At 67.5% G+C, this 24,855-nt stretch overlaps 1 protein-coding gene and 1 long non-coding RNA gene across 2 annotated transcripts; both read left to right on the top strand.

The window, feature by feature from the left end:
• Positions 1 to 2,890: 2,890 nt before the first annotated feature.
• Positions 2,891 to 24,418, top strand: LOC137459465 (beta-arrestin-1-like). Its single transcript, XM_068170382.1, is given in 17 exon segments — positions 2,891 to 3,689; positions 9,106 to 9,136; positions 10,590 to 10,650; positions 10,785 to 10,829; positions 12,047 to 12,243; positions 13,116 to 13,175; positions 13,288 to 13,355; positions 14,322 to 14,457; positions 15,223 to 15,307; positions 15,431 to 15,503; positions 16,180 to 16,317; positions 16,783 to 16,866; positions 17,185 to 17,208; positions 19,102 to 19,172; positions 20,490 to 20,541; positions 21,993 to 21,999; positions 22,001 to 24,418. Coding segments are annotated over 17 exon segments (1,257 nt in total). The 5' UTR covers positions 2,891 to 3,669; the 3' UTR covers positions 22,106 to 24,418.
• Positions 19,244 to 20,476, top strand: LOC137459466 (uncharacterized). Its single transcript, XR_010992333.1, has 3 exons — positions 19,244 to 19,383; positions 19,532 to 20,143; positions 20,219 to 20,476. It is a non-coding gene; the product is annotated as an uncharacterized lncRNA (long non-coding RNA).
• Positions 24,419 to 24,855: the final 437 nt, after the last annotated feature.

Below are 24,855 nucleotides of genomic sequence, written 5' to 3'. Positions count from 1 at the left end.
TTCTCCTTTTCCCCTCCTTCCTCTTTCCCCTTCTCCCTCTTTCCCCTTCTCCTCTTCCCTTCCTTCCTCTTTCCCCTTCTCCTCTTCCCCTCCTTCCTCTTTCCCCTTCTCCTCTTCCCCTCCTTCCTCTTTCCCCTTCTCCTTTTCCCCTCCTTCCTCATTCTCCTGATTTTTTCTCCTCCTCCTTCTCCTCCTCCTCCTTTTTCTCCTCCTCCTTCTCCTTCTCCTCCTCCTCCTTTATCTCCTCCTCCTTCTCCTCCTCTTTCTCCTCCTCTTTCTCCTTCTCCTCCTTTTTCTCTTCCTCCTTCTCCTCCTCCTTTTTCTCCTCCTCTTTCTCCTCCTCCTCCTTTTTCTCCTTGTCCTCCTTCTCCTCCTCTTTCTCCTCCTCCTCCGATGTTTATTTTCTGGTGGGTTTCGGTTTTCCTAAATAAATTTCGTACGTCGATGTCCCCCGCGGTGGCTCCGTGGGTGCCTGGGGGGCCGGGTGCCCGGGGTGTGGATGCCCTGGAGCAGGGGAGGTGCCCTCAAGGGATGCCCTCGGGCAGGGGGCCACGAGGTGGTTGCATTCGGGGCCAAACCTGAACATTTGGGGGGGGGGGGGGGGAGCGCGGGGGGGCGCAAGCTGAGGCTCCCCTGTGAGGTACCCCCCCACCCTCCTCCCCAAATGCTGCAGCCCCCTGGGATGCTGTGGACCTGCCAAGGAGATCCCTCAGGATGACTCAGTTCCTCCCCTCCTCCCCTACCCGGATGTTCTGCCCCACCCCGGGATGCTTCCAGGTCAGGATGTGACCCCAGCTGGGACCCCTCCATATCCAGGAGGGGTGGGGCAGATCCCTGGGTGGGATGCAGATGACCCCTGGGCCTCCCACCCCAGTGACCCCCTGGGAAAGGTCCTCCAGCTTTAGGCCACCTCCATGCCGGAACTGGGCTGGCTTTGGGGTTGCTCAGCACCATCCTGCTCCTCCCTGTCCCTTCCCCCCACACCCCACCCCCTTCCTCCCTATCCTGCTGGTCCCAGGGCGCGGCCGTGGGGGCAATCCTGTTGCAGGGTGCTGCAGGGCGCTGCACAGCACCAGGCTGCACTGCACAGCACCACGTTGTACAGCACAGCACCGCTCTGCAGCGCACAGCACCAGGCTGCACCGCACAGCACCACCTTGCCTTGCACAGTGCTGCAGCGCAGCACAGCGTGTTGCACAGCACCACAGTGCACCGCAGAGCACCATGCTGCACTGCACAGCACCACACTGCCTGTCCCTGCCCAGCCCTGCTGGCACCTGCTGCCTCCTCCTCCTCCACCCCTTCCTCCGCGCCTCCCTCCCCCTCTCCCCCCAAGTCCCTTCCTCCTCCTGCCTCTCCCTGCCCCTCCCTCTTCCTTCCTACCGCTCCTCCCTGTCCCTGTTTGCTCCTCCCTACCCTTCCTCCTCGGTCCTCCCTGCCCCTCCCTCTTCCTTCCTACTGCTCCTCCCTGTCCCTGTTTGCTCCTCCCAACCCTTCCTGCTCCTCCTTCTCGTTCTTGCTCCTCCCTGCCGGCTCCTACCTGTTCTTTCCTCCTCCCATCTCTGCCGCCTCCTGCCCGAGTTTTCCTCTTCCTCCTGCCCATCCCATCCCTGCCTGCTCCTCCCCCTCCCTGCCTCTGCCCCTTTCTCCTCATCATCCCTGTCTGCTCCTTCTTCCTCCCTATCCCTGCCCATCCCCACCTATTGCTGCCTGCCCTTGCTCATCCCTGCCTGCTCCTGCTCGTCCCTTCCTCCTCATCCCTGCCTGTCACTTTTCTGCTCCTTCCTGACGCTGCCTGCTCCTGCCCAGCCTTGCCTGTTCCTCCTGCCCATCTCTGCCTGCTCCTCTCTGTCCTTGGCTGTCCCTTCTTCTTCCTCCTCCCTGCCTGCTCCTGTCCATCCCTACCTGCTCCTCCCCTCCTCATTGCCTGCTCCTGCCCCCTGCCTGCTCCTCCCCTCCTCATTGCCTGCTCCTGCCCATCCCTGCCTGCTCCTCCCCCTTCATTGCCTGCTCCTGCCCATCCCTGCCTGCTCCTGCCCTCCTCATTGCCTTCTCCTGCCCATCCCTGCCTGCTCCTCCTCCCTGCCTGCTCCTCCCCTCCTCATTGCCTGCTCCTGCCCTGCCCTCGCCTCCCCTTCCTCCTCCCTGCCCCTGCGCGGCCCGGCCCCAAGGCCCCGCTCCGAGGGCGGGCTCTGATTGGCTACCCCGTGGGAATAACCCGCGTCCCCGTTTCCGAGGGCGGATTCTGATTGGCTGTCGCGTCACGGGAAGGAAGCGGGGGGGGGGGGGGGGGGGGTTGGGAGGGGAGCGGGGGACTGGCTCAGCCAATCAGAAGAGGCTGTGGTGAGCGTAGCCCAATGGGGGGTGCCATGTGCAGGGGCGCGCGCATCCCCCCCCGCCCCCGCCTTTCCGCTGCACGCGCGCGCGGGCCCCCGCGCGTGCCGCCGCCCCCCGTCTCCGGGGCCGCGCCGCGGGGCTGTGCCCGAACCCAGCCGAGCGGTTCCGAACCGAGGCCACCACCCCCCCCTACAAACAACCCCCCCCCCGCCCACCTGGGCTGCCCTCAGCCGCGCCCCATCCGAACCCAGCCGAGCGGTTCCGAACCTAGACGAACAATTCCGACCCCGAGCCCCAGGGGCTGCCCCGCGGGGCTGCGCCCGAACCCGGCCGGACGCAGCCGAGCGGTTCCGACCCGAGCCGAACCCAGCCGAGCGGTTCCGACCCGAGCCCCAGGGGCCGCCCTGTGAGGCTCTGCGCCCGAACGCAGCCGAGCCGAGCGGAATCCAGCCGAGCGGTTCCGAACCGACCCTCCTAGGGGCCGCGCCGAGCCGAGCCCAGCCGGCAGGGCCCGAGTCGAACCGGGGCCGAGCCCTTCCGAACTGATCCCCAGAGGCCGCGACGCAGGAGTGCGCTCGGGCAGCGCCCGAACCCAGCCGAGCCCAGCCGGAGGGGTCGCGCCGCCAGGCTGCGCTCAGGCTCCTTCCGAACCCAGCCAAGCCCAGGCGAACCCAGCCGGAGGGGGCCGCTCCGCCAGGCAGCGCTCGCCTCCCTCTGAGCCTAGCCGAGCCTAGCCGAACCCAGCCGGACCCAGCCGGAGGGGCCGCTCCGCCAGGCAGCGCTCGCCTCCCTCTGAGCCTAGCCGAGCCTAGCCGAACCCAGCCGGACCCAGCCGGAGGGGCCGCTCCGCCAGGCAGCGCTCGCCTCCCTCTGAGCCTAGCCGAACCCAGCCGGACCCAGCCGGAGGGGCCGCTCCGCCAGGCAGCGCTCCGGCTCCTTCCGAGCCCAGCCGAACCCAGCCGAGCCCAGCCGAGCCCAGCCGAACCCAGCCGGCGGGGTCCCGCCGCCAGCCAGCGCTCGGGCTCCTTCCGAGCCCAGCCGAACGGGGCCGCTCCGCCAGCCAGCGCTCGGGCTCCTTCCGAACCCAGCCGAGCCCAGCCGAACCCTTCCGAAGGCGGTGCCGAGCCGTTCCGAGCGGTTCCGAGCCTCTCCGGACCCGCCGCACCGGGGCCGTTCCCCGGGGCCGCCGCGACCCCGCGCCCGCCCCGAGCCGCCGCCGCCGCCGCCGCCTCCTCTTCCTCCTCCTCTTTTCCTTTCCACCATCCTGCCAGTAATTTTCCAAGCCCCGCTCGGCGTTTCCCGGTGGAGCTGCCCGGAGGATCCGCGGGGGCCATGGGGGACAAAGGCACCCGGTGAGTGGGGGGCACCCGGGGGGGGGGCCGGGGGGCGGGGGGCTGGCTTCGGGGCTGACACCCTCCGGGGATGGCGGCGGTGGGGAGATGCCGGAACGCCTGCCGCAGCCCTGCCCGCCAGGGTCCCTCCCAGCTCTCTTCACTCCCTATCGGGTCCCCCCACCCCGCTCCCTGAAGTCCTTTAAGCCCCCAGACCCCTTCAGGCACCCCGACCCCCTCGGTCTCCCCACGGTCCCTGAAGTCCCACCCAGGTCCCCTCCTCGCTTCCTCCCAACAGGTACCTTGTGCCCCCAGGCTCCCTCAGTCTTCTCAGGCTCCCTCACTCTCCCTCCAGACCCTCTCAGTCTCCCCCAGGTCCCTTCAATCCCCCTCCCTGGTCCCTGAAGTTCCCCCCAGACCCCCTCAGTCACCCCCCCAGTCCCTTCAGTCCCTGCCCCTCTAGGTCTCTTAAGTGCCCCCAGGTCCCTTAAGACCCCCCAGACCCCCTCAGTCACCCCCCAGTCCCTTCAGTCCCTGCCCCTCCAGGTCTCTTAAGTGCCCCCAGGTCCCTTAAGACCCCCCAGACCCCCTCAGTCACCCCCCAGACCTTCTCAGTCTCCCCCAGGTCCCTTCAGTCTGCTCCCCGGTCCCTGAAGTCCCCCCCAGGTCCCCTCCTTGCTTCCTCCCGACAGGTACCTTGTGCCCCCAGACCCCTTCAGTCCCCCTCCCAGGTCCCTTCAGTCCCGCCCAGGCCCTCTCAGTCTCCCCCCAGACCCTTCAGCCCCTGCCCCTCCAGACCCCTTAAGTGCCCCCCAGGTCCCTTAAGTCCCCCCCCAGGTCCCCTCAGTCAGCCCCTCCCCCACCCCAGGGACCTCTCAGTGCATCCCAGGGGGGTCCAAGGGGCACATGGGGAGAGACCTGGAGAGTTAGGGAGAGGGTCCCACCCCCCCCGCCCAGTGCCCCCCCACCCAGGAACCAGGCCCTGGGTGCCCCCCCCAGCTGTCATTTGGGGCTTGTGACCCCCAGGAGACACACCCTGGTGTCACCCCCCCCACCCCCTGTCCTCTGGGGTTTGTGACCCCCCCAGCCCCAGGTGTGACCCCCCCAGGCCCCAGCCCCTGGTGACCCCCCCTTCAATTAGGAGCTGTGACCCTCCCCCAGCCCCTTCTGTGACTCCCCCAGCCCCTGCTGTCCCCCCCTTCAATTAGGAGCTGTGACCCCCCCAGACCCCAGCCCCTGCTGTGACCCCCTCCAGACCCCAGCCCCTGCTGTGACCCCCTTCAATTAGGAGCTGTGACCCCCCCAGACCCCAGCTCCTGCTGTGACCTCCCCTGGGTGCTGCTGGGTGCTGCTAGGGTGCTCCTAGGGTGCTGCTGGGTGCTGCTAGGGTGCTGTGGGGTGCTGTTGGGTGCTACTAGGGTGCTGCGGGGTGCTGCTGGGTGCTGCTAGGGTGCTGCTAGGGTGCTGCTGGGTGCTACTAGGGTGCTGCGGGGTGCTGCTAGGGTGCTGCTGGGTGCTGCTAGGGTGCTGCTGGGTGCTACTAGGGTGCTGCTGGGTGCTGCTGGGGTGCTACTAGGGTGCTGCTGGGCGCTACTAGGGTGCTGCTGGGCGCTACTAGGGTGCTGCGGGGTGCTGCTGGGTTCTGCTAGGGTGCTGCTGGGTGCTACTAGGGTGCTGCGGGGTGCTGCTAGGGTGCTGCTGGGTGCTGCTAGGGTGCTGCTGGGTGCTACTAGGGTGCTGCTGGGTGCTGCTGGGGTGCTACTAGGGTGCTGCTGGGCGCTACTAGGGTGCTGCTGGGCGCTACTAGGGTGCTGCGGGGTGCTGCTAGGGTGCTGCCGGGTGCTGCTGGGTGCTACTAGGGTGCTGCTGGGTGCTGCTGGGTGCTACTAGGGTGCTGCTGGGTGCTGCTGGGGTGCTGCGGGGTGCTGCTAGGGTGCTGCTGGGTGCTGCTGGGTGCTGCTAGGGTGCTGCTGGGTGCTACTAGGGTGCTGCTGAGTGCTGCTGGGTGCTACTAGGGTGCTGCTGGGTGCTGCTGGGGTGCTGCGGGGTGCTGCTAGGGTGCTGCTGGGTGCTGCTGGGTGCTGCTAGGGTGCTGCTGGGTGCTACTAGGGTGCTGCTGAGTGCTGCTGGGTGCTACTAGGGTGCTGCTGGGTGCTGCTAGGGTGCTACTAGGGTGCTGCGGGGTGCTGCTAGGGTGCTGCTGGGTGCTGCTGGGTGCTACTAGGGTGCTGCTGGGTGCTGCTAGGGTGCTACTAGGGTGCTGCTGGGTGCTACTAGGGTGCTGCTGGGTTCTGCTAGGGTGCTGCTAGGATGCTGCTGGGTGCTGCTAGGGTGCTGCTGGGTGCTGCTAGGGTGCTGCTGGGTGCTACTAGGGTGCTGCTGAGTGCTGCTGAGTGCTACTACGGTGCAGCTAGGGTGCTGCTGGGTGCTGCTGGGTGCTACTAGGGTGCTGCTGGGTGCTGCTAGGGTGCTGCTAGGGTGCTGCTAGGTTGCTGCTGGGTTCTGCTAGGGTGCTGCTGGGTGCTGCTAGGTTGCTGCTGGGTTCTGCTAGGGTGCTGCTGGGTGCTGCTGGGTGCTACTAGGGTGCTGCTGGGTGCTGCTAGGGTGCTGCTGGGTGCTGCTAGGGTGCTGCTGGGTGCTGCTAGGTTGCTGCTGGGTTCTGCTAGGGTGCTGCTGGGTGCTGCTAGGGTGCTGCTGGGTGCTGGTGGGTGCTGCTAGGGTGCTGCTGGGTGCTGCTGGGTGCTCCTAGGGTGCTGCTAGGGTGCTGCTGGGTTCTGCTAGGGTGCTGCTGGGTGCTGCTGGGTGCTACTAGGGTGCTGGTGGGTGCTGCTGGGTTCTGCTAGGGTGCTGCTGGGTGCTACTAGGGTGCTGCTGGGTGCTGCTAGGGTGCTACTAGGGTGCTGGTGGGTGCTGCTGAGTGCTACTAGGGTGCTGCTGGGTTCTGCTAGGGTGCTGCTGGGTGCTCCTAGGGTGCTGCTGGGGTGCTGCTGGGTGCTGCTGGGTTCTGCTAGGGTGCTGCTGGGTGCTGCTGAGTGCTACTAGGGTGCTGCTGGGTTCTGCTAGGGTGCTGCTGGGTTCTGCTAGGGTGCTGCTGGGTGCTGCTGGGTGCTACTAGGGTGCTGCTGGGTGCTGCTAGGGTGCTACTAGGGTGCTGCTGGGTGCTCCTAGGGTGCTGCTGGGTTCTGCTAGGGTGCTACTAGGGTGCTGCTGGGTGCTACTAGGGTGCTGCTGGGTGCTACTGGGTGCTCCTAGGGTGCTGCTGGGTGCTACTAGGGTGCTGCTGGGTTCTGCTAGGGTGCTGCTGGGTGCTGCTGGGTGCTCCTAGGGTGCTGCTGGGTGCTCCTAGGGTGCTGCTGGGTTCTGCTAGGGTGCTGCTGGGTGCTGCTGGGTGCTCCTAGGGTGCTGCTGGGTGCTGCTGGGTGCTCCTAGGGTGCTGCTGGGTGCTGCTGGGTTCTGCTAGGGTGCTGCTGGGTGCTCCTAGGGTGCTGCTGGGTTCTGCTAGGGTGCTGCTGGGTGCTGCTGGGTGCTCCTAGGGTGCTGCTGGGTGCTGCTGGGTGCTCCTAGGGTGCTGCTGGGTGCTGCTGGGTTCTGCTAGGGTGCTGCTGGGTGCTCCTAGGGTGCTGCTGGGTGCTACTAGGGTGCTGCCGGGTGCTGCTGGGTGCCGTTGGTGGCTTCCTATGGGCAGAGTTTCGACACAGGAAGGGTTGGGGGGAGGGCAGGGAAGGCTCTCAGCTCCCTCCTGCCCCGCCCTGCCCCCGCCCAGCAGCGGCCACACCCCCACAGGGCGTGGTCAGGAAGGGTGGGAGGCCATCCCTGTCCCCTCCCTCTTTCCCTCTGTCCCCTCCCTGTCCCCCTCTGTCCCCTCCCTGTCCCCCTCCCTGTCCCCCTCCCTGTCCCCTCCCTGTGCCCTCCCTGTGCCCCACTGTTCCCTCCCTGTCCCCCTCCCTGTCCCCCTCCCTGTCCCCCACTGTCCCCCTCCCTGTCCCCCTCCCTGTCCCCCTCCCTGTGCCCTCCCTGTCCCCTCCCTGTCCGCCTCCCTGTCCCCCTCCCTGTCCCCTCTCTGTCCCCTCTCTGTCCCCCCTCTGTCTCCTCCCTGTCCCCCTCCCTGTCCCCCTCCCTGTCCCCCTCCCTGTCCCCCTCCCTGTCCCCTCCCTGTGCCCTCCCTGTGCCCCACTGTTCCCTCCCTGTCCCCCTCCCTGTCCCCCTCCCTGTCCCCCTCTGTCCCCCTCCCTGTGCCCTCCCTGTCCCCTCCCTGTCCCCTCCCTGTCCCCCTCCCTGTCCCCTCTCTGTCCCCCACTGTCCCCTCTCTGTCCCCCCTCTGTCTCCTCCCTGTCCCCTCCCTGTCCCCCACTGTCCCCTCTCTGTCCCCCCTCTGTCTCCTCCCTGTCCCCTCCCTGTCCCCCACTGTCCCCTCTCTGTCCCCCCTCTGTCCCCTCCCTGTCCCCCACTGTCCCCTCCCTGTTCCCCCTCTGTCTCCTCCCTGTCCCCCTCTGTCCCCCCCGGCCACCAACCTCTGTCCCCCTCCCCCAGGCTCCCCCCAACCTCTCCCCCCCCCCAGCTCCTGCCCCCCTGGCACAATGCCAGCAGCGGTGCCCTCAGCCCCTGGGCACGGTGCCCCTGGAGCTCTGATGCCAACCTCCCTTAGCCCTGCCAGGAGAGCCTCCCTGGGGGCAGAGGTGGGCAGCTGGGGGGGGGGTGAGGCAGGGCCTGGCACCGCCTGGCACCGGCCTGACACCGGCCTGGCACCGGCCTGGTCCTGCTTCCTGCCCTCCCCAGCCTCCCCTAATCCTCCTGGAGGCTTTTAATGGGCTTAGCAGGGATTGGCAGGGATTGTGCCAGGGGTGCCCATTAAGGCTGGCACCATGCCAGGGCAGCCCTGCCCGCTGCCTGCCCGCAGCTCCCCAGGGGGAGCCCTGCTGGGAGGGAGGGAAGGAGGGCTGGAGAGGAGCCAGGGGGTGCCCAGGTGGGCAAGGAGGGCAGCAGCAGCCTGGGCAGCAGCAGCAGGGATGGTACCCCTGGGCTGGGCCAAGAGGAGATGGCCTCAGGTTGTGCCAAGGGGAGGTTGAGCTTGGCCCTGAGGAGCCATTGGTGCCCCTTGAGGGGTGGCCAGGGCCTGTGCCAGGCTGCCCAGGGCACAGTGGGGGAGTCCACCAGCACCCCACAGCCCTGCTTGTGGCCACCCCTGGGCAGCCCTTGGCCACTTCTCAGCCCCTGGCCACCCTTAACCAGCCCCTGGCCACCTCTGGCCACCTCAGACCTGCTCCTGGCCATCTCTCCCCAGCTCCTGGCCACCCCTGGCCACCTCTCCCCAGCCCCTGGTCACTTCTCCCCATTTCCTCCCCACCCCTTGGGCCCCTCTGCCCCCCCCTTGCCCATTGCTGGTGCCAGGCTGGTGCCAGGCTGGTGCCAGCTGCTGAGTGGAGCCTGTCCCTTGCAGGGTGTTCAAGAAGGCCAGCCCCAACGGCAAGGTGAGTGCCCAGGGGGCAGCCTGGGGGGTGGTGCCAACCCCAGGCCCCTGCCCTGGGCCCCCTCCAGAGGTGCCAGCCCCTGCCCTGGCACCGGGGCGGGGAGGGCGAGGCCCGCTGGGCACCTGCTGGTGGCGCTGTGCCATGCTCCAGGGGTGCCAGCAGGTGTGGGCACATCTGGAGGGGGTGCCAGGCTTGGGCTGGGGGTGGTACCCAGCAGGTGTGGGCACAGCTGGAGGGGGTGCCAGCCTTGGGGGAAGGGTGCCAGCAGGTGTGGGCACAGCTGGAGGGCGTGCCAGCAGGTGTGGGCACAGCTGGAGGGGGGTGCCAGGCTTGGGCTGGGGATGGTGCCAGCAGGTGTGGGCACAGCTGGAGGGCGTGCCAGGCTTGGGCTGGGGGTGGTGCCAGCAGGTGTGGGCACAGCTGGAGGGGGTGCCAGGCTTGGGCTGGGGGTGGTGCCAGCAGGTGTGGGCACAGCTGGAGGGGGTGCCAGGCTTGGGGCTGGGGGTGGTGCCAGCAGGTGTGGGCACAGCTGGAGGGCGTGCCAGGCTTGGGCTGGGGGTGGTGCCAGCAGGTGTGGGCACAGCTGGAGGGCGTGCCAGGCTTGGGCTGGGGGTGGTGCCAGCAGGTGTGGGCACAGCTGGAGGGGCGTGCCAGGCTTGGGCTGGGGGTGGTGCCAGCAGGTGTGGGTACAGCTGGAGGGGGTGCCAGCCTTGGGGGAAGGGTGCCAGCAGGTGTGGGCACAGCTGGAGGGCATGCCAGCAGGTGTGGGCACAGCTGGAGGGGGTGCCAGGCTTGGGCTGGGGATGGTGCCAGCAGGTGTGGGCACAGCTGGAGGGGGTGCCAGGCTTGGGCTAGGGGTGGTGCCAGCAGGTGTGGGCACAGCTGGAGGGGGTGCCAGGCTTGGGCTGGGGGGTGGTGCCAGCAGGTGTGGGCACATCTGGAGGGGGTGCCAGGCTTGGGCTGGGGGTGGTGCCAGCAGGTGTGGGCACATCTGGAGGGGGTGCCAGGCTTGGGCTGGGGGTGGTGCCAGCAGGTGTGGGCACAGCTGGAGGGCGTGCCAGCAGGTGTGGGCACAGCTGGAGGGGGTGCCAGGCTTGGGCTGGGGATGGTGCCAGCAGGTGTGGGCACAGCTGGAGGGGGTGCCAGGCTTGGGCTAGGGGTGGTGCCAGCAGGTGTGGGCACAGCTGGAGGGGGTGCCAGGCTTGGGCTGGGGGTGGTGCCAGCAGGTGTGGGCACATCTGGAGGGGGTGCCAGGCTTGGGCTGGGGGTGGTGCCAGCAGGTGTGGGCACATCTGGAGGGGGTGCCAGGCTTGGGCTGGGGGTGGTGCCAGCAGGTGTGGGCACAGCTGGAGGGGGTGCCAGGCTTGGAGGTGGTGGTGGGGGTTGGCACTCCAGTGGGTAGTGCCCAGGTGCCCTGCCCCCACGGTGCCCTCCCTGTGCCCCCTCCCCCTAGCTGACTGTGTACCTGGGCAAGAGAGACTTCGTGGACCACATCGACCTGGTGGACCCCGTGGGTAGGTGGCACCCCCCCCGGGGCTGGGCACGGCAGGGGGCACCCCCCTGGGGCTGGGCACCCCCTGGCTGGGGTGGGCACACCCCCCCCCCCGCTGCCCCCTGAGCGCCCCTTTCTCCTGGCACTCTCTTGCAGATGGGGTGGTGCTGGTGGACCCTGAGTACCTCAAGGAGAGGAAAGGTAAAGAGCCTGGCACAGGGCTGGCACCGCCGCAGCCTGGCACCCGCCCCGCACCTGCCCCTGCCCGCGCCGCGGCGGCTCTGGGCCGCCCCCGCCCCGCGGTGCCGCCACCCCTTCCCCATGATGCCACCCCCACCCCATGCTGCCACCACCCTCTCCTCATGCTGCCACCCCCCTCCCCAAGCTGCCTAACCCCTATGCCACCATCCTCTCCCCATGCTGCCACCCCCACCCCATGCCACCTCCACCCCATGCTGCCACCCCCCATGCCACCCCCACCCCTTAGTGCCCCCACCCCATGCCACCTTCATGCCATGATGCCATCCTGATCCCTTAGTGCCCCCACCCATGCCACCTTCACCCCATGATGCCATCCTGATCCCTTAGTGCCCCCTCCCCATGCTGCCACCCCCCTCCCCATGCTGCCACCCCCTCCCCACGATGCCATCCCTACCCCTTGCCACCTCCACCCCATGCTGCCCCCCCCCCGTATGCTACCCCCACCCCTTAGTGCCTCCACCCCATGGCACCTTCACCCCATGCTGCCACCCCCCTATGCTACCCCCACCCCTTAGTGCCCCCACCCCATGGCACCTTCACCCCATGCTGCCACCCCCATATGCTACCCCCACCCCTTAGTGCCCCCACCCCATGCCACCTTCACCCCATGATGCCACCCCCCTATGCCACCCCCTCCCCATGCTGCCACCCCCCTCCCCACGATGCCATCCCTACCCCTTGCCACCTCCACCCCATGCTGCCCCCCCCCGTATGCTACCCCCCACCCCTTAGTGCCTCCACCCCATGGCACCTTCACCCCATGCTGCCACCCCCCTATGCTACCCCCACCCCTTAGTGCCTCCACCCCATGGCACCTTCACCCCATGCTGCCACCCCCCTATGCTACCCCCACCCCTTAGTGCCCCCACCCCATGGCACCTTCACCCCATGCTGCCACCCCCCTATGCTACCCCCACCCCTTAGTGCCCCCACCCCATGCCACCTTCACCCCATGATGCCACCCCCACCCCATGCTGCCACCCCCCTCCCCACGCCCCCAAACCACTTCTGCTTGGGGGCTGACCCTTTTAAACCTCATTCCACCCCCCTCCCCCCTCCCTCCCCGCTGCTGGAGCCAGCCCCTCGTGCAGGGGCGGGCTGCCCCCCGCTCCCCCGGGCGGGCAGTGCCACCCCAGGGTGCCCTCCCCTGTGCCCAGTGTTCGTCACCCTGACCTGCGCCTTCCGCTACGGCCGCGAGGACCTGGACGTGCTGGGGCTGACCTTCCGCAAGGACCTCTTCGTGGCCAGCTCCCAGCCCTTCCCCCCGCTGCCCGAGAACAGGAAGCCTCTCAGCAGGCTGCAGGAGAGGCTGCTCAAGAAGCTGGGCGACCATGCCTACCCCTTCACCTTCCAGGTGATGCCCACACCCTCCCCTGGCACCCCACTCCTGGCGCCACCCCGGGGCGCCCTTCCCTCCCCTCACGCCCAGGGGCGGCAGGAGGAGATGGGGGGAGGGAGGAGGGGAGGAAGGGAAGGGGTGGTGGAAGGGAAGGGGTGGTGGAGAGGAAGGGTTGGGGCAGAGGGGAAAGGGTGGGGGAGGGGAAAGGGTGGGGTGGAGGGGAAGAAGGGTTGGGGTGGAAGGGAAGAGTTGGTGGAGGGGGAGGGTTGATGGAGGAGAAGGATTGGTGAAGAGGAAGGGTTGATGGAGGGGAAGGGTTGGGGTGAAGAGGAAGGGTTGAGGAGGAGGGGAAGGGGTGTTGGAGGGGAAGGGGCGGTGGAGGGGAAAGGATGATGGAGGGGAAGGGTTGGTGCAAGGGAAGGGTTGGGGTGGAGGGGAAGGGGTGGTGGAGAGGAAGGGATGGTGCAAGGGAAGGGTGGGTGGAGGGGAAGGATTGGTGGAGGGGGAGGGAAGGGAAGGGTGGGTGGAGGGGAAGGATTGGTGGAGGGGAAGGGTTGGGGTGGAGGGGGAAGGGTTGATGGGGAAGGGTTGGCGGAGGGGAAGGGATGGTGCAAAGGAAGGGTTGGGGTGGAGGAGAAGGGGTGGTGGAGAGGAAGGGATGGTGCAAGGGAAGGGTGGGTAGAGGGGAAGGCTTGGTGGAGGGGAAGGGTTGGTGAGGGGGGGAAGGGTTGGTGGAGGGGGAGGGGTGGTGGTGGGGAAGGGTTGGTGGAGGGGAAGGGTTGGGGTGGAGGTGGAGGGGAAGGGTTGGGGTGGAGGGGGAGGGTCAGGGTAGGAGGGGGAGGGTTGGGGCTCCAGGTCCCCTCCTGACCCTCCCTGTGGCCCTGTAGATCCCTCCCAACCTGCCCTGCTCGGTCACTCTGCAGCCCGGCCCCGAGGACACCGGCAAGGTACAGTCCTGGTGCCCGCGGGCACTGCCCCTGCCCCAGGCACTGCCCCTTCCCTGCTCCTGGGGCTGGAGGGCACCTCCTGGAGCTTCCTGTGCCTTCTGCTGCCCCCCAGGCCTGTGGGGTGGACTATGAGGTGAAGGCCTTCTGCGCCGAGAACCTGGAGGAGAAGATCCACAAGAGGTGAGGGGAGGGTGGCCGGGCAGGGCGGGGGCACAGGGAGGGCACAGCCTGGGGCAAGGGGGCTGGAGGGGGCCTCTGGCCTGGGGGTGGGGTGGTGGCTCTAGGGAGGGCAGGGTGACAGCTGGTTGTGGGCAGGCTGGCATGGGGCAGCTGCTGCAGGCCAGGCTGGCAGTAGGCAGGCTGCCGTTGGGCAGCCGTGGCAAAGCAGACTGGCAGTGAGCAGGGGGCAGGCTGGCATGGGGCACCTGCTGCAGGCCAGGCTGGCAGTGGGCATGGGGCAGCCATGGCAGACCGGGCTAGCAGGGGGCAGGTTGGCATGGGGCAGCTGCTGCAGGCCAGGCTGGCGGTAGGCAGGCTGACGTTGGGCAGCCGTGGCAGAGCAGGCTGGCATAGGGCAGGTGCGGCAGGGGTGAGGCTGGCAGGGGTGAGGCTGGCAGGGTCAGGCTGGCAGCAGGGTGCCCGCGCTGCGCAGGAACTCGGTGCGGCTGGTGATCCGGAAGGTGCAGTACGCCCCCGAGCGGCCAGGCCCCCAGCCCATGGCTCAGGCTGGCAGGGGTGAGGCTGGCAGGGTGAGGCTGGCAGGGCTCAGGCTGGCAGGGTGAGGCTGGCAGGGGTGAGGCTGGCAGGGTCAGGCTGGCAGCAGGGTGCCCGCGCTGCGCAGGAACTCGGTGCGGCTGGTGATCCGGAAGGTGCAGTACGCCCCCGAGCGGCCGGGCCCCCAGCCCATGGCTCAGGCTGGCAGGGTGAGGCTGGCAGGGGTGAGGCTGGCAGGGTCAGGCTGGCAGCAGGGTGCCCGCGCTGCGCAGGAACTCGGTGCGGCTGGTGATCCGGAAGGTGCAGTACGCCCCCGAGCGGCCGGGCCCCCAGCCCATGGCTCAGGCTGGCAGGGGTGAGGCTGGCAGGGTGAGGCTGGCAGGGGTGAGGCTGGCAGGGTCAGGCTGGCAGCAGGGTGCCCGCGCTGCGCAGGAACTCGGTGCGGCTGGTGATCCGGAAGGTGCAGTACGCCCCCGAGCGGCCGGGCCCCCAGCCCATGGCGGAGACCACCAGGCAGTTCCTCATGTCCGACAAACCCCTGCACCTCGAGGCCTCCCTCGACAAGGAGGTAGGGCGGGGCCAGGGGTGGGGCCGAGGGCGGGGCACCGTGGGGGTGGTGACCCCGAGGGGCAGGAGGAGGACCTTGTTGGATCTTGGGGTGATCCATGGTTCAGTCTCCTCTGGAGGTGTCTCCAGCCCTACCCCTTCCATGGCTCCATCACCTTGGAAGGTCCCTTCCAACCCAACCCCTTCCATGGCTCCATCCCCTTGGGAGGTCCCTTCCAACCCAACCCCTTCCATGGCTCCATCCCCTTGGGAGGTCCCTTCCAACCCAACCCCTTCCATAACTCCATGACCTTGGAAGGTCCCTTCCAACCCAACCCCTTCCATAACTCCATGACCTTGGGAGGTCCCTTCCAACCCAACCCCTTCCATAACTCCATGACCTTGGGAGGTCCCTTCCAACCCAACCCCTTCCATAACTCCATGACCTTGGAAGGTCCCTTCCAACCCAACCCCTTCCATAACTCCATGACCTTGGGAGGTCCCTTCCAACCCAACCCCTTCCATGGCTCCATCCCCTTGGGAGGTCCCTCCCACCCCCCTGCTCCCTTGGTCACCTCCTGCCACCTGCCCACCAGTGGCTCAGAGGAGCTTCCAACCAACCCCAGCAGTGCTGAGGGTCATTGCCTTCCCCTCCCCCACCCCTCCCTGACCCCCCTGCTGACACCTCTTGCTCTTGGGGAGCCTCCCAAGCAGGAGAAGCCCTCCTGCCCTGCCCTGGGGCACCCCCTGGCAGTGCCACCCCCCGTGCCCCCCTCCGCCCCCCTAGATCTACTACCACGGGGAGCCCATCAGCGTCAACGTCCACGTCACCAACAACACCAATAAGACGGTCAAGAAGATCAAGATCTCAGGTGAGGGCCTGGGGGGGAGGCTCTGCTGGCTCCCTGTGCCCCTGGAGGTGCCCCTGGGGGTGCCCCTGGAGGCGCCCTGGGGGTGCTCCTTGCCCAGCCTGCCTGCCTGTGCCCCCCCCCCAGTGCGTCAGTACGCCGACATCTGCCTCTTCAACACCGCCCAGTACAAGTGCCCTGTGGCCGTGGAGGACGCTGAGTTGAGTCTGGGGGGCACCTTGGGGGCATCCCCTGGGGGTGGGGGCACGGTGGGGGCATCCCCTGGGCACAGGGACACTGTGGAGCCCCCTCCCAAGACCCCTGGGGGGAAGCGCTGCTGGCGGCAGGGGGGAAGAGGGGAGGGAGGAGTGGGCAGGTGGAGACCCCCGGGGCTGGCATCCTGGGGGGGGGTACCCGACCTGGGGTGGCACTCAGGTGGCAGCTGGGCTGCAGAGGGACACCAGGGTGGGGAGGGGAGGGAGAGGGATGGGGATGGAGGGCACCAGGCTGTGGGGGAGATGGCTTTGGGAGGGGAGATGGGAAGGAGAAGTCCTCTGGGGTAGGGCTGGGGTGGAGAGGTCCTCAAGGCTGGGCTGGAGATGCCCTCCAGGCCCAGGCTGGGATCTAGGATGCCCTCCAGGCCCAGGCTGGGATCTAGGATGCCCTCCAGGCTCAGGCTGGGCTGGAGATGCCCTCCAGGCTCAGGCTGGGATCTGGGATGCCCTCCAGGCTCAGACTGGGCTGGAGATGCCCTCCAGGCTTCTCCTGCTCTTCGACAGCCGCCGAACTCTCCCTGGCGACCCCTGGGGTGGGCTTGTGGGGGCAGCTCCCGGGGGTGGTGGTCCCCTGGAGCCGTGGCTGACCCTGCCTTGTGTCCCCCCTCCCCACCTGGGCAGTGACCTGGTGGCCCCCAGCTCCACCTTCTGCAAGGTCTACACCCTGACCCCCTTCCTGGCCAACAACCGGGAGAAGAGAGGCCTGGCCCTGGACGGCAAGCTCAAGCATGAGGACACCAACCTGGCCTCCAGCACCCTGTGAGACCCTCCCCCAGCGCCCCCCCGGGGCTCCCCACACCCCCAGGAGCAGCTCAGCACCCTGGGAGGCCTCCCCTGGCTTCCCCCCACCCTCAGCACCTCCCCTGGAGCTCCCCTGCAGCTTCCTCCTCCTTTGTCTCCTTCTCCTCTCCTCCTCCACCACCTCCTCCTCTCCTCCTCCTCCTCCTCCTCCTCCTCCTCCTCCTCCTCTCCTCCTCCTCCTTCTCCTCCTCTCCTCCTCCTCCTCCTCTCCTCCTCCTCCTCCTCTCCTCCTCCTCCTCCTCTCCTCCTCCTCCTCCTCTCCTCCTCCTCCTCCTCTCCTCCTCCTCCTCCTCTCCTCCTCCTCCTCCTCTCCTCCTCCTCCTCCTCTCCTCCTCCTCCGCTCCAGGAGAGTGCTCAGGGTGGGGGGTGGGCTTGGGGAGGGTCTCCCTGGACATCCCCTTGACTGCTGCCCCCTTGGTCCAGATTGAGGGATGGAGCCAACAAGGAGATCTTGGGCATCATTGTGTCCTACAAGGTCAAGGTCAAGCTGGTGGTGTCCAGAGGAGGGTGAGTGTGGGGGTCCCACCACCCCCTCCCCCTCCTTATCCTCCTCCTCCTTCTCCTTTTCCTCCTTCTCCTCCTCCTCCCCATCCTCCTCCTCCTCCTCTTCCTCCTTCTCTTTCTTCCCCTCCCCCTTCCCCTCCCCCTCCTTCCTCCTTCCCCTTCCCCATTTTCCTTCCCCTTTCCCCTCCTCCTCCTCTTCCTCCTTCTCTCTGAGTTTGGGATGAAGAAGCTGTGGGCAAGGGTGGCCCCACAGCTCCTCTGGGTGGGGACATCCCAGTGGGGACAGGGACTGACAGAGTTGTCTCCTTTGCCCCTCCCCAGGCTGCTTGGAGACCTGGCCTCGAGGTAAGGCCCAGAGCACCACCCCCCCACACTCCACTGCACCCCCTGAACCCCCTGTGCCCTCCACTGCCCCAGCACCACCACCCCATGGCCCTCAGCACCACAGCTCCCCAACTCCTCCAGCCATGGGGACTCCACCACTGTGCCCTGGGCAGCCTGCCACAGGCCTGGGCACCCCTCAGGGGGCACCAATTGCTCCTCAGGGCCAAGCTCAACCTCCCCTGACACAACCTGAGGCCATCTCCTCTTGGCCCAGCCCTCAGGAGCAGCCCTTCAGCCCCAGCTGGCTGCAAGCTGCTCTCAGGGAGCTGCAGAGAGCCACAAGCTCTCCCCTCAGCCTCCTCTGCTGCAGCCTCAGCCCCCCCAGGGCCCTCAGCTGCTCCTCACAACTTCTCCACAGCCTTCTCCTCCTTCCCCAGACCCCTCCCCAGCTTCCTTGCCCTGCTCTGGCCCTGCCCCAGCCCTCAAGCTCCTCCTGGCAGGGAGGGCCCAACCCTGCCCCCAGGCTTGCAGCTGTGGGCTCCCCAGTGCCCAGCCCAGGGGCACAATCCCTGCCCTGCTCCTGCTGCCCACACCACTGCTGCTCCAGCCCAGGCTGCTGCTGCCCTCCTTGCCCACCTGGGCACCCCCTGGCTCCTCTCCAGCTGCTGCCAACCAACCCCCCCAGGGCCTTTCCCCCCCCAGGCACTTCCCAGTCTGGAGCCTTCCTGTGCTGGCTATGCCCCAGGGGTACAGGTGCCAGCCCTCGGTGCCCCTCTGCCCCTTGCCCTCCCCAGTTCCAGCCTGGAGCCAGCAGTTCTCCACCCCCACCCCTGCTCCCAGAGCAGCTCAAGGCCATGTCCCTGGCGTGCCACCCCAGCAGGGCTGTGCCAGCTGAGCTGTGGGGCACTCAGTGCAGCTCCTCCAGGGCCCCTGGCCGGTGCCCAGGGAGGTGCCCACAGCCTGCAGCCCCACACGTGGCACTGCCAGCAGGGCAGCCTGAGCCCAGGCCTGGCTCCTGCAGCTGCTGCTGCTAAGCTGCTCAGAGGCAGCTTTGTGCTGAGCCCCTGAGGGGGGAGCTGGAGGGGGAGGGCTTGTGGTGAGCCCCAAAGCTTCAAGGGGCAGCCCAGGAGGTCAGCAAGAGGCCTGGGGAGGGCAGAGAGGACAATGCATGGGGGGGGTTGAGGGGTCCTCAGCTCCTGAGGTGAGTGGGGGTCATGCTGTCCTGGGTGTCCAACCCCAGCCTGGAGTCACCCCCAGGCCAGGGGGCACCCCCAGCAGTGTGCCCAGGGGCACCATGGCACCAGGGGGGTTGGAAGCTCTCCACAGGCCTCTCTGGGCAGCCTGCTCCAGGCCTCTCCAGCAGCCTCACCCCAAACAAGTTGCTCCTGCTGGCACCTCCTGCCTGCCCCTTGCTGCCCTTTGGGCCCTAGGCACCACTCAGCAGATGCCAGCCCCAGGCCCTTGCCCCCCACAGCTCCTTGAGCTCTTGCTGAGCATTGCTCAGCTCCCCTCTGGGGCTGCTCTGCTCCAGCCTCAGCAGCCCCCAGGGCCCTCAGCTGCTCCTCACAACTTCCCCAGACCTTTCCCCACCTTTGTTGTCCTCCTCTGGCCCTCAGCCTCTCCCCAACCTCCCCTGGACCCTCCCCAGGGCTTCCCAGGCTCTGCCCTGGACAGCCCAGGCCTGGCCCCAGCCCTGCAGCTGTGCCTTCCCAGAGGGGCAGCAGAACCTCCCTGCCCCTGCTGCTGCCCACACTCTGCTCCATGCCCCCCAGGACACCTTTGGCCTCCCCCCAGGACACCCTTGCTGGGCTGCTGGGCACCTCCTTGTGCCCCCTCCCAGCACCCCCAGCTCCTTCTCCTGGCAGCTGTGCCCCCTCCCCATGCTGCCCCTGCCCTAACCCAGCTCTCCTGCAGTGATGTGGCTGTGGAGCTTCCCTTCACCCTGATGCACCCCAAGCCCAAGGAGGAGCCAGCACACAGGGACGGTGAGAGCCACCACTGGGGGGGATTGGGGTGGTGCTGGCTTCATTTGGGGGGGTCTGGGGTGGTCTTGATTTGGGGTGGCCTGGGGTGGTCTTGAGGTGGTCTTGAGCTGAATTGGTGTGGCCTGGGATGGTCTTGAGTTGATTTGGGGTGGCCTGGGGTGTTGTTGAGGTGGAGTTGGGTTGATTTGGGGTGGCCTTGGGTGGTCTTGAGGTGGTCTGGAGCTGATTTGGGGGTGGCCTTGGGTGGTCTTGGGTTGATTTGGGGTGGCCTTGGGTGGTCTGGAGCTGATTTGGGGTGGCCCTTGGGGTGATCTTGAGGTGGAGTTGGTTGATTTGGGGTGGCCTTGGGTGGTCTGGAGCTGATTTGGGGTGGCCTTGAGGTGATCTTGAGGTGGAGTTGGGTTGATTTGGGGTGGCCTTGGGTGGTGTTGAAGTGGTCTTGAGTTGATTTGGGGTGGCCTGGGGTGGTCTTGAACTGATTTGGGGTAGCCTTGGGTGGTCTTGAGCTGATTTGGGGTGGCCTTGCGTGGTCTTGAGGTGGTCTGGAGCTGATTTGGGGTGGCCTTGGGTGGTCTTGGGTTGATTTGGGGTGGCCTTGGGTGGTCTGGAGCTGATTTGGGGTGGCCTTGGGGTGATCTTGAGGTGGAGTTGGGTTGATTTGGGGTGGCCTTGGGTGGTCTGGAGCTGATTTGGGGTGGCCTTGAGGTGATCTTGAGGTGGAGTTGGGTTGATTTGGGGTGGCCTTGGGTGGTGTTGAAGTGGTCTGGAGCTGATTTGGGGTGGCCTGGGGTGGTCTTGAGCTGATTTGGGGTGGTCTTGAGGTGGTCTTGAGTTGATTTGGGGTGGCCTTCGGGTGGTCTTGAGGTGGTCTGGAGCTGATTTGGGGTGGCCTTGGGTGGTCTTGGGTTGATTTGGGGTGGGCCCTTGGGTGGTCTGGAGCTGATTTGGGGTGGCCTTGGGGTGATCTTGAGGTGGAGTTGGGTTGATTTGGGGTGGCCTTGGTGGTCTGGAGCTGATTTGGGGTGGCCTTTGGGGTGATCTTTGAGGTGGAGTTGGGTTGATTTGGGGTGGTCTTGAGGTGATCTGGAGCTGATTTGGGGTGGCCTGGGGTGGTCTTGAGCTGATTTGGGGAGGCCTTGGGTGAGCTTGAGTTGATTTGGGTTGCCTTTGGCTGCTGTGGAGGTGGTGTGGAGCAGTCCCCAAGTGCCAGGCTTGAAGCCACTTGGCTGCCCTCCTCCCTTCTGGAGGTGCCAACCCCAGGGCCCCCACACCCAACCCCTTCCTTCCTTCCTTCCTTCCTTCCTTCCTCCTCCTCAGCTCCAGAGAACGAAGCTCCCATCGACACCAACCTGATCGAGCTGGACACAAAGTAAGAGCCCAGAGCCTGCCCCTGGTGGGGGGGGCTGCAGTGGGGCCACCAGGCATGAAGTAGAGCTTGCATGGCACCCCCTCAGCCCCCCCTATGGCACCCCCCCTGAGCCCCCCCTATGGCACACCTTCAGCCCCCCCATGGGCACCCCCTTAAGCCCCCCCCTCTGGTACCCCCTAAGTACCCCTCTGGCACCCCCTGAGCCCCCTAACCCCCCCTCAGCAGGTACCCCCCTAACTCTTGCCACCCCTCCCTCTCTCTTCTCTCCTCCCCCCTCCCCCCCCTGCATGGCTTCCAGGAGGACCCCAAGTAAGAGACCACTGCTGGGGGCTGGGCTGGGGGCTCGGGGGGGGGTGGGGAAGGGGTCAGCACCCCCACCCCCCCTAGCTGGGCTCCTTTTGGGGGGGTGGGGTGTTGGTGGTGATGCTGGAAGGAGAGGTTGGATCTGTGCTGCTCCATCCTGCCAAGCAGTGGGAGGGGAGCCTGGGGAGGTGGTGCTGGGCACCACCCTGGGCACAGCCCTGGGGCTGCTGCAGGCTGCTCTGGAGGGCCTCCCCCCAGCGTGGGGAGGGCTGGAGGGGGACAGCCCAGGAGGCAAAAGGGGGAAGAGCTTCAGGGGCTGCTGAGAGAGGAGCAGGGAGAGAGAGCTTGGAGGGGATGGAGGCCAAGCACTGCCCCAGCACCACCACCCCCATGGCCCTTAGCACCACAGCTTCCCAACCCCTCCAGCCATGGGGACTCCACCACTGCCCTGGGCAGCCTGCCACAGGCCTGGGCACCCCTCAGGGGGCACCAATTGCTCCTCAGGGCCAAGCTCAACCTCCCCTGCCTACAGCCTGAGGCCATCTCCTCTTGGCACATCCCTGACCCCCAGGGCTCTGAGCTCTGCTGGGGGCTGTCCCTGCTGGCTGCAGGGCTGGCACTGGCTGGCACTGCAAGGTGCCCCCAACTCATTCCATGGCTCCATGACCTCAGAAGGTCCTTCCCAACCCCTTCCATGGCTCCATGACCTCAGAAGGTCCTTCCCAAACCCCTTCCATGGGCCTTGGAAGGTGCCTCCAACCCAACCCATCCCATGGCTCCAAGCTCTTGGAGCTCCCTTCCCACCCCACAAAGCCTTTTGCTGCCCTCTTGCCTCCTGAGCCTCCCCCAACCCTTCCTGAGCCTCCCAGGTCCTTCCCTGAGTCTCCCCCAAACCCTTCCTGAGTCTCCCAGGTCCTTCCTAAGTCTCCCCAACCCATCCTGAGCCTCCCAGACCCTTCCTGAGCCTCCCCCAACCCATCCTGAGCCTCCCAGGTCCTTCCTGAGCCTCCCGAGCCCTCTGCTCTTCCTCCCCCGGCCGGGCCCGACCCCCTCCCCGGTCCCCCCTTCTGGTTCCCCCCCTCCCGGTCCCCCCTCTCCCCTCCCCGGAGCTGATTGCCTTGTCCCCCGCTGCCCCTCCCCCCCCCCAGTGACGACGGACATCGTGTTCGAGGACTTCGCCCGGCAGCGGCTCAAGGGCATGAAGGAGGACAAGGAGGATGAGGAGGAGAGGACCAACTCCCCGCAGCTCAACGACCGATAAGCGGCCCCGGGACCCCCGGGACCCCCGGGACCCCCGGCGCCGCCGCTGCTCCTCCTTCCCCCTCCCCTTCCCCCTTCCCCTCCCAGCCCCAGCTCCGCGGAGAGCCGCCTGCGGGGAGAGGGGGCGGGGCGAGGGCAGAGGGGGGCGGGGCGAGGGCAGAGGGGGCGGGGCCTACCCCACATGCTCGTCCCTCTAACCCCGCCCCCTCTCCACCCCCCGCCCCGCCCCTTCCTTTCCCTCCTCCCTCCCTCCGCCGTCGCCGCCTTCTCTCCGGCCCTCCAGCTGTGCCACAGCCTCCAGATGTTGGCTTCCTACCCCCCCCGGGGAGGTGCTGGGGGGGGTTGGGGGGGGGGAGGGGACACACACACACACCCCCTCCCCCACACAGAGCTCAGCACCTCCCCAGCCCTCAGCCCCTGCCTCTCCCTGGGGCTTTTCTACCAGCCCCCCCCCCCCCCCCCCCCCCAAGTTTGCCACTGGGGAGGGTCTCTTCTAGGCAGCTTGGGCCTCCCCCCTCCCTTCCCCTTCCCTTCCCCCTCCTTCCCCTTCCCTCCCCCTCCCCTCCCCCCTTGCCAGCCCTGCCTCGGCCTCCCTGTCCTGGGGGGCCTGCTGCATGTGCCCTCTGCCCCCCCACCAGCAGCCCCTGGGATGCTTTGAGCTCCCCCAGCCCCCTGGGGCCCTGGCACTGGGTGGCACCTGCTGGGTGCTCCCCTGCTGGGTGACCCCTGCTGGGTGCTCCCCTGCTGGGTGCTCCCTGCTGGGGTGACCCCTGCTGAGTGACCCCTGCTGGGTGGCACCTGCTGGGTGACCCCTGCTGGGTGGCACCTGCTGGGTGCTCCCCTGCTGGGTGACCCCTGCTGGGTGGCACCTGCTGGGTGCTCCCCTGCTGGGTGACCCCTGCTGGGTGCTCCCTGCTGGGTGCTCCCCTGCTGGGTGCTCCCCTCCTGGGTGCTCCCTGCTGGGTGACCCCCAGGTCAGGCTGGGGCCAGCTGGAGGGAGCCAGCTGGCAGCTGTGGTTGCCCCAGGGGCAGTGGCCTCGGGGCTGTGCCCCCCTGGGGCCAGGGCATTGCCCCACGGGGGTGGGGGCTGTGCCCAGCAGCAGCTGCTCCTTGCCCCTGGGGGGAGGGCTGCCAGAGGCCTCTGGGCTGCCCTCCCCTTGGCCCCAGCAGGCTCCCAGCAGGGCCCTTGGCCCCTGCCCGAGCTGCAGAGCTCTGCTGGGGGCTGCCCTGCACTCCTGCAGCCGGCCCCAGCCCGGCTGGCACCAGACTGCTGCTGCCCTGCTGCCTGCAGCAAGCCTCTGGAGGCTTCTTCCCAGCCCAGAGCCCTTCCTGAGCACCTCCCTGAGCTCTGGAAGCCTCTTCTGAACCCAGAGCCCTTCCCTCAGCACCTCTCTGAGCTCTGGAGGCCTCTTCTGAACCCAGAGCCCTTCCCTCAGCACCTCTCTGAGCTCTGGAGGCCTCTTCTGAACCCAGAGCCCTTCCCTCAGCACCTCTCTGAGCTCTGGAGGCTTCTTCTGAACCCAGAGCCCTTCCCTCAGCACCTCTCTGAGCTCTGGAGGCTTCTTCTGAACCCAGAGCCCTTCCCTCAGCACTTCCCTGAGCTCTGGAAGCCTCTTCTGAACCCAGAGCCCTCCCTGAGCTCTGGAAGCCTCTTCTGAACCCAGAGCCCTTCCCTCAGCACCTCTCTGAGCTCTGGAGACCTCTTCCCAGCCCAGAACATTCCCTGAGGCTCTCTCTGCTCCCTCTCTGGGGGCAGCCACAGCACTTCCCACCCCCACCAGTGTCCCACCAGGACCTTGTGGTGCTGCCCAGCCTGGAGCTCCCTTTGGGGCCATTCCCAGCCCCTGGAGGTTCCTTGGAGCCTTCCTCAGCTCCTGGAGGTTCCTTGGTGCCACCCCCAGCCCTGGTGCCACCCTCTCCCCTGCCCTGTGCTGCTGGGGGTCAGCTGGGAGCCAGCCAAGCTGGGGGGGGGAGGGGAAGGGACCCCCAGCTCCATCCTGTGCCTGTCCTGGGGGTGCAGAGCTGAAGCTGGGGGGAGAGAGGGGGAGAGGAAGGGACCCAGCTCCATCCTGTGCCTGTCCTGGGGGTGCAGAGCTGAAGCTGGGGGGGGGGTAGGGGGGTGGTAGGAAGCTGTTGGGGGGGGATCCCCCCGGGTGTGTGTCCCCCATCCCCCCCCCCCCGGTTTTGTAGAGTGGTTTCCCTTTGTCCTGCTCCTGGAGCTTTGCTGCCCTGGGTTGTGCCCCAAGCCCCTCCCCCCCCACCCCCCCCCCAGTGACGTTTCTGTGTTTCAAATAAATTATTCTAGTTTATTAAACTCCAGAAGACATCAACCAGCCTCAGACAGCCCCCCCAGAACCCCCCAGCTCGGGAGGAGGAGACCACAACAACCCAACCCAGGCCAGGCCCCAACCCCTCCCCCCACCTCTCTGGCACGGGGTCGGGGGGGTGAAGGGGGAAAGGCTTCTGCAGCTGGGGGGGGGGCTAGGGGCAAGCCCTAGGGGGGGCTTCCAGGATAGCCCAGGGGGGGTCCCACCAGAGCCTGGGGGGGTTCCCAGTATGGCCCTGGAGGAGCTTCCAGTATAGCCCAGGGGGGCTCCCAGTATGGCTCTGGAGGGGCTCCCAGTATGGCTCTGGGGGGGCTCCCAGTATGGCCCTTGGGGGGCTCCCAGTATGGCTCTGGGGGGGCTCCCAGTATGGCCCTGGGGGGGCTCCCAGTATAGCCCTGGGGGGGTTGAGGCTGCAGCAGAGGAG

Source organism: Melanerpes formicivorus, unplaced genomic scaffold, assembly GCF_026170545.1.
Source record: "Melanerpes formicivorus ecotype bairdi unplaced genomic scaffold, bMelFor1.0.p_v2 SCAF_364, whole genome shotgun sequence".
NCBI classification, from domain to species: domain Eukaryota; kingdom Metazoa; phylum Chordata; class Aves; order Piciformes; family Picidae; genus Melanerpes; species Melanerpes formicivorus.
This window is presented reverse-complemented; position numbering and strand designations above follow the sequence as displayed.